Source organism: Vigna unguiculata, chromosome 2 (assembly GCF_037176805.1).
Source record: "Vigna unguiculata cultivar grain cowpea cultivar isolate G323 ecotype 2 chromosome 2, ASM3717680v1, whole genome shotgun sequence".
NCBI lineage: Eukaryota > Viridiplantae > Streptophyta > Magnoliopsida > Fabales > Fabaceae > Vigna > Vigna unguiculata.
This window is the reverse complement of record NC_140793.1, coordinates 26,343,168-26,351,627: the sequence shown is the minus strand read 5'-3', so window position 1 is coordinate 26,351,627 and position 8,460 is coordinate 26,343,168. Positions and strand designations below refer to the sequence as shown.

The window sequence follows — 8,460 nt, the reverse complement described above, 5'->3', positions numbered from 1 at the left end:
ATTATCCATAACCTAATTTTCATGATAGTTATTATTTGATTTTTATATTATTATTATTATTATTGTCAATTATAATTATAATAATAACAATTATTGTTATCAACTATAATTATTATGTTATTATCAACTATAAGTATCATTATCATTATTATTAACTATAATTATTTCTATTATTATATTACTATTATTATTATCAGTATTATTATTACTATTATTATTATTATTATTAAGAACTATAATTATCATAATAGTTATTATTATTTTTTAATTATTATGGTCAGATACACATTTTACGTAGGGATCATGTTTCAATTACTTGTCATTTTTATTTATTTTATTGTTCATTTATCTTTATATATGAATAATTATTTCAATTCAAAAAAATAGTTACTAAAATTAGTAAAATAATAAAACTAAAAAATAAAATTTTTATTATCAATAATTATTTAAATTTAAAATATAACAATTAAGAGGATAAAATTGAAAAAACAAAAAATGACACCAAAAATGTTTATTGCTTTATATATGTAGTTATATATTTATTATTTTTATCTCCATGCGATATTATTGTAATGATATTATTATTATTATTATTGATAGACACACATTTTACTTGTATTTATTACGGGATCATATCTCAATTAGTTGCACTTTCTTTGTTTTGTTGTTCATTTTATCTTTATATATGTGTAATTATTTGAATTAAAAAAATAGTTACTAAAATTAGTAAAATGATAATAATGACAAATAATTTTTTATTATGAATAATTATTTAAATTTAACAAATAATAATAATTAAGAAGATAAAATTGTAAAAATAAAAAAAGGACAAAAAATGTATATCTCTTATATATGTAGTTGTTGTATTATTATTATTATTTTTATTATTACGAGATATTATTATAATGGTATTATTTTATTATTATTAAGGTTAGACACACATCTTCATTTTACTTACTACGAGATCATATATCATATTTCAATTACTTGTAATTTTTATTTTCTTTATTTTATTGTTGATGTATATCTTTATATATAATTATAGATTATTATCATTAATATTAGCATTAACATTAATATTGATAGCATAAATGTTACTATTATTGTCAATAGTTTATTATTATTATTATTATTATTATTATTATTATTATTATTATTATTGCTCTTCATAATGGATTTTTATTTTTTTAATTATAAAAAACGTTATTATACTAAATACTTTTGATATATTAATTCTATTTATTATATTTAAAACTAAAATTATTATCACATAACTTAGATTTATTATTTCATTATTTTAATAATAACATTTACAACAATATAACCTAATTTTCATGATATTTTATTACATAATATTTTCACTTCTTTATTATTTTAATATACAAAATAAATAAAAAATCTAAACAAAATTTTAATTATTTTATAAAGATATAACACTTTTTTTATTAATATACTAAAAATATAAATAAATAGATAAATGAATCATATACTAAAATATACATATAAATATAAAGAAGTCATGTTAGGCATTATTACCGAAGATTTTATTAAAAAAATAAGAAAAAAGGAAAGAAAAAAATAAGAAAAAGTAACTGCTCATACTTTTAAATTAAACTAAATTGTAAATATTTCTAATGTTTTGATTTTATATAATTAAACTTGTTATTATATATATATATATATATATATATATATATATATATATATATATATATATTTGTAACTATATTGGATTTTGAAATAATTTACCTTTTAAACTACCTTTAATGTTTTTAATTTATTATTCATAACAGTACAATGTCTCAATCTAAAAGTAATTAATTATCCAATTTTCAAGTAACTGATCCAATTAATTAGATTTGATTTAATATTTTCTTTCGAAGCAATATTTTTTCTTGTTTGAATATGCATTTTAAAACAACTATTTTTGATAGTTTCTTCTTCTAACCTAATGTCTCTTTCAATCTACTGTACATCATCTTTGGTTTCTTCCAATTAGTATATTTCGTATCTCTTTCAATCTGTTATATTTTTTATCTTTATTTCCAATTAAGTTTATTTTCTAAATCAAATACCTCTCTCAATTTACACTTCGTCTTTCAATCTGCAAATCAAATCAAATCATCCCAGTCTCTAAAAAATATTACCAACAATTCAAATAGAGTATATTTCATAAGTTAATTAGTTTAATTAAAAAAAATAGGGCATAAGAGAGAGAAGGAGCAAGATTGTGTCGGTCCAAAGATTAGGTTTTCCCACCTAACATCGAAAAAAACAAATTTAAAAACTCAATGACTAATTTACATGACATGAATCATGATATTATTAAATTACTTATGTTTTTTTTATCTCTAAGGTTATCACTTTTTTTTATTTTATCATTTATCTCCAAAGTTACCACCTTTTTTTTTAATCATTCATCTGCATAACACCTATATAAGGAGTAGAAGAGGGCAACACTGGTTCGTGCGTTCCCTACTCACTTCAAAGAAGAACATGGCTGCGGAGAACAACAACAACGTGGTTCAGGTTTCAGACTTACCCGTCAAGAGACCCAGAGAAGAAGAGCAAGACGGCGGAGAAAATGGCGCTACCGACACCCTTTCAACGCTCTCCAATCACTCTCAACACCCTGGTATCTCTGCGGTTATTCCTGGTTGGTTCTCTGAAATCAGCCCAATGTGGCCTGGTTAGTAAAAACCCTCTCTTTTCCTTCCCCTCCTTCTCTCTCAACCTTCAATTTCAAGACTTTTCATCGACCCTCCGTTTAATTGCTTATTGGGTATGAAATACTTGTTTTTGTGGAATCGTTGTTTCGATTGTTCCATGTTGCTTGTCCTATAACGGACTATAGAGTGTTTTCAAATCTCTGTTCTCTAATGTTTCTTTTCTTGTTTTGTTTTGTTTTCCGGTTTGGTTTTATTGGGTAGGTTCTGGACTATGTTTAGTTTTTGTTCTTTCGTTTTTCAAATCTGTTCTGATTTTATGAGGAGGGAGATTTTGCTTTTTAATCAATGAGAAGTGCATATGTATATAGGTTAAAAGGATGCATATGATGTCATGTCAGTAACTGAAGCACATCTTGAAGTTGTTGGTGTTGTTGTGAATGTTTGTGTTGTTGTTTTGTAATAACACGTGAGATGGAATCTGGTTTTAATTTTGCAGGGGAGGCACATTCTTTGAAGGTGGAAAAGATTCTGTTTGAAGGGAAGTCTGACTATCAGAATGTCATGGTCTTCCAGGTGAATATGTACTTTTAGTTAAATTTGATAGTTTTATTGTTATTGCCCCCCTTTTGTGGTCTTGGTTTTATTTAATGATGTATTCTATGATTTTTCTTTTTTTTTTTCAGTCGTCCACTTATGGCAAGGTTCTTGTTCTGGATGGGGTCATTCAGCTTACAGAGAGGGATGAGTGTGCCTACCAAGAGATGATAACACATCTTCCTCTTTGCTCTATTCCAAACCCCAGAAAGGTAATTTAGAGTATGACTGTTTTGATAATTTTTTTAGTTTAACAAAATATTTTCAGGACAATTGTGAGGAAGTGTATAGCTTTTAGTCATTGAATGTAAACGCTTAGACAGTGGTGAGGGCAGGGGTTTGTCAGAAGAATTGTGAAAAAAAAATGTTCATATTGATTTGTTTACTCAGATTGTTGATGTGCCCATCATCATGCTAACTTGGGCTGCACTGCTGGTGTTTATATAGCATATCATTGTCTGCATTTATGTATTTGGTTGTTGAGTTTACTTTTTATTAGAAATGTACAGAATGGTATGTGTTGATGAGAGTAGGAAGAATCATACTCGTGGGGTAAGGCATTTGAGATATGTCTTGAACTATAAGCAATGATCTTTTTTTGGAATATAATGTTTGGATAACATTCTGTGTAATGTATAATGTATGTTTGGAATTAATTGTTCTTTTCCTTGCTTCTTTTCTTCTGTTAGGTTTTGGTTATTGGTGGAGGAGATGGTGGAGTCCTGCGTGAAATAGCACGCTATTCCTCAGTAGAGAAGATAGACATTTGCGAAATAGACAAGATGGTTGTTGAGGTAAGTAATAGCCATAAAACTATTATTCCCAACCTCAAATCAAAGCAAAACATTTTTAGTAGCAGACTAATCTTGCATATAATTTGTTTCTCTTGCTCTTTTCTAATTCTTGTAACTTGAAAAGGGGGTTTTCTACTTAAGTATATTGGTTATTGTCATACTTTTCCCCTGATCTTCTTAACCTAAATGTATAATAACATCTATTAGCAATATGAGCTAAATATCACAATTGAAGTTGTTACACTTTGCAGGTCTCCAAACAATTTTTTCCAGATGTAGCTGTAGGTTTCGAGGATCCACGTGTGACACTGAATATTGGTGATGGTATGATTAGCTACTCTCCATAGTTTTTATGTTCCTGAACTACTTTACTCCTGAAGATAACTTTTCTCAAGATGGTTTGTCTCTGTGATCTAGGAGTTGCATTTTTGAAGGCTGTTGAAGAAGGAACTTATGATGCAGTTATAGTGGATTCATCCGACCCTATTGGTAGGCTATACTGTAAAATCATTGAACATTCCTGGTCTTTTACAGTTAATGAATATGTTTCTAATTGAGATTATATTTGAAATCTTTAAGGTCCTGCTCAAGAACTGTTTGAAAAGCCATTTTTTGCGTCGGTTGCAAGAGCTCTTCGTCCAGGGGGAGTTGTGTGTACTCAAGCAGAAAGTATATGGCTTCATATGGATATCATTGAGGGCATTGTTGCTAATTGTCGCCAGGTATTCAAAGGTTCTGTCAACTATGCATGGACCACTGTTCCTACATACCCAAGGTATGCATGCTGCTTCAAAATTTGTTATCTATTTTCCCATTTGCATGCCACTCTTCAAAACAAAATACCCTTATGATTGTCCTTACTTATGTTGCTCTGATTTTTTCCATTTCAGTGGGATGATTGGTTTTATGCTTTGTTCAACTGAGGGTCCTACTGTGGACTTCAAGAATCCAGTGTATTCGATAGATGAGGATGATAGTCAACAGTCAACTAGACCATTGAAATTTTACAACTCTGAGGTTTGTGCTCCAACCATGATGATCTTTTTCCCTTTCACTTCAACTACCAATTTTTTTCTCATCTTACTGAACTGTTATATTTTGTCTGCGTTTTTTACTACAGCTTCATTCTGCGGCTTTCTGTTTGCCATCTTTTGCTAAGAGGGCTATTGGTTCTAAAGCAAATTGAGAACATTTTTCATGAGACTGAAGGAGCAAGTGTGGCTGCACTGTTCATGCTTTTACTGGATTGGTCCATCTGTTAATGAACTGTGGAATAAGTTAAGAGCTTCAGATGATGACATTGAAGAGAAACTTTTGTTTCATGAAATGAGTTGGTAGATGACGGATTCAGTTCCTAGTAATTTACGTTGTTGGCCGTTTAGAACTTCAGTTGAAGATTACTTTTTGTTTAATGCGTATGTTTTTATCTCTTTGAAGTTAGTAGTTTTTAGTAGTTAGTATTTAGTTTGGTAAGTACTCGTGACAAATTTTGTGTTATACAATGAGAATTTAATAAAAGTAGCTTTCGATATACATTTGAATATATAATCATAGACACATTAGCGTGAAACATTATACTTCATTACAAACCTCAATTTCAAACCTTAGTCAAAGAGACTAAAAAATCTATGAAAAAAAATGAACTTTCCATTTGTTTTTTAAGATGACCGTGGTAGGTATGATTTGAAAAGAAGAATGTTTTGTTATACATGAAAAGTTTGCAAAAACTCACCATTCTAGTTCATTTGAAGAGAATAAGGAGACAATAATCATGTAGTACCATAATCAAATATTCACTAAACAAATAGAGTTACTAACAAACCCTAACACAAGGACCAATGTGCGTAACAAAAGTCATTTTTAAGATCTACTCATTTCTCAGAATTTTTTTCAAAGACTAAATTGTCACACCATGAATCTTTTAGGAATTAAAATAAGTGTTTACCAAATAAATGATTAAGAAAAGTACACACTAATAACATTATCATTTTAATATAAATATTTTTTTTAGTTTAATTGTCAATAATACTTAGATAAAATAATACTTAGATAAAAAGTTAATTTATTGAATTTACATTTATCATAATAATAATATTTATTATTGTAGTGAAAAATCTTCACTTTGCAACCCAAATAATAAAAAAGTTACCAACTTAATTGAAATATTAACATTCTTTAAATGTATATTCTAGAATATAACTCAAAAGATAAATAAGAATATTCACTATAAGAAAATATTTTATTAATAACAAAAAATAATTAATCATTTTTATAAATTAAAAATAATTGGTAACTAAAATAGTTTCTAAATTGATCATTATAATAAATTGATCATTAATGTTAACTATAAAATAAATTGGTTTCTAAATTTGTATTTAACTTTATCACAAATATTTGATATTTGTGATTTTTAAATATTGAGATATTAAATATAAAATTATATTTGCTCATTAGAAAACATTTTAAAGAGTGAAAAACCTCATTAAACAAAATCTCAAAATAATAAATTACTCATTTTATCTAATGTGGACTTCTAATTCAGATTTGATTTCAATAATCTTACAAATACTGTACATTGATCTTAAACCGAAATATTATTTAATTAGACCACATTTATTTATTATAAGAAAATACCCTTGATTGAAATTCTTTTCATTTAATTTTTCGATAAAAAAAATATTGATAAAAATATTATTCTTGATCTATTCGAAATTATACTCGTCCTAACAATCACCAACACCAACTAAAAACTTTTATATTACTTAGTGAATTTTTTAGAGTAAAACACTAAAAATATTCAATATTAATTGTCCATGAGTAATATAAGAATTTTAATTCAAAACTTTGTGGTATAAAGAGAACCAATCATATGCTTTCACATAAAAGCCCTCTTACTATCATTTACATTATTATTGGTTTTAGAAGTGTTCAAAAAAAAATGTTGTCTTATTATGTAAACGAGCAAATTAAAAATTTGCGACAACTTCCCTTAATGTTCTCTAGGTTTTATTGGAATTTAAAAACAAACTAAGGATGATAGCACTTTTTGAGAGCAAAGAATCATGGTTGTGTTATTATCCTTTTTGAGATCACATAAACAAATTATTATTTTTGGTAAAAGTACAATGGATATCTTGGTGGTTGTGTTGTGCAGTGCAAATGATTTTTTTTTTTCTTTTATCATTTTCATGGATTCGAAGTAAATGCTTTTGTGTAAAAAGATGAGCATTGCTATGTGTAAAAGACATAGGTAAAAGTGAAAAGCTATTATCACCAAATTTAAAGAGATACTAAAAGTATAACATGAAATCATTGACTACTTCATACATTTTATTCAACCTATTTCTCATTTTATTTAAAAATAAGACTAAATTATAATATCATTTAATGTTATTATATAAATGTGTTTGTTTTGGAATATGAATTTGAAAGAATGGATTTTGGATAGTAAATGTAAAAATATTTAAAAGAAAATTGAAGTGAAAATAAAGTTGTTTGAATTAAGAGAGAAAAAATAATAAAATAAAGAATTTCATATAAAAGTTTAGGGAAATTGATGAATCGTGTGCTTGTTTGATAGATTACAAATTTTTATAAATTTTCTATACATGAAAAATTATATTTTAGAATGATAATAATTATATTATTTAATTAATATTCATTTCCTTTCAAATTCTCTCATTATAGCAAAGAAAGTTCACGTCCAAATTTTATCTTCATTCATGTAAAAAATCTCATTTTCACACTTCTTTATACATTGAAAGTCTACACTTTTCCATCACACGAAACAAACAGGCCTTATTTCGAGTTGTTAAAATGGGTAACTTGACATTATCCGACTCGACCCACCACGGATTGATCATTTAGTAAGTTAACCTAATTTGGCTCACTTATTAACGAGCCAAAAAAAATTGAACCCGGTCCGACCTACCATGGATTGGTGGATTAAACATGTTGACTCACGGGTTCAGTTAATTGAAAAAATACAATTTTTTTTCTGTCAAAACTAAATTATAATTCTAATTAAAATCTAAATAAACTTTAATACAATCCACATACAAACCAAAATGACAAAAATACAAATTATCTATGTGTTGGCTAAGAAAATAATGTAACATGACCCAAAGTAAAGCCTAACTTAATAAAAAATACTTGTGTAACCCTTTACTTGCGGGTTGGTGAACCAACCCGGCTCACCACGGGTTCAACCCGGATGAGTCAGATTTTAAGTGAGCCGGATTAAAAATCAACCCGTATTAAAATTTGTAAAAAAATTTTAACCCAACCTAAATCTGTAGTGAGTCGGATTGGCTCGAGGGTTCCAACCCATTTTAACAGCTCTAGCCTTAGTAAAATTTTGAGCAACATAACACAAATATATAATAGAATTAACTTAAATCATT

General features: G+C 27.1%; 1 protein-coding gene across 1 annotated transcript; it reads left to right on the top strand.

Moving 5' to 3' along the window:
- Positions 1–2,405: 2,405 nt before the first annotated feature.
- On the top strand, positions 2,406–5,588 carry LOC114174340 (spermidine synthase 1-like). The gene is made up of 9 exons (XM_028059176.2): positions 2,406–2,689; positions 3,166–3,242; positions 3,353–3,475; positions 3,953–4,057; positions 4,309–4,381; positions 4,475–4,546; positions 4,637–4,832; positions 4,948–5,074; positions 5,178–5,588. The coding sequence occupies exons 1-9, from the start codon at positions 2,497–2,499 to the stop codon at positions 5,241–5,243; spliced, it is 1,032 nt and encodes a 343-aa protein (XP_027914977.2). The 5' UTR covers positions 2,406–2,496; the 3' UTR covers positions 5,244–5,588.
- The last annotated feature ends 2,872 nt before the right edge of the window (positions 5,589–8,460 follow it).

Coding starts and splice junctions, on each gene's coding strand:
- LOC114174340 (XM_028059176.2), top strand. CDS start 2,497: ATGGCTGCGGAGAACAACAACAACGTGGTTCAGGTTTCAGACTTACCC. Junction 2,690..3,165: donor AATCAGCCCAATGTGGCCTG/GTTAGTAAAAAC, acceptor TTAATTTTGCAG/GGGAGGCACATTCTTTGAAG. Junction 4,058..4,308: donor TAGACAAGATGGTTGTTGAG/GTAAGTAATAGC, acceptor TACACTTTGCAG/GTCTCCAAACAATTTTTTCC.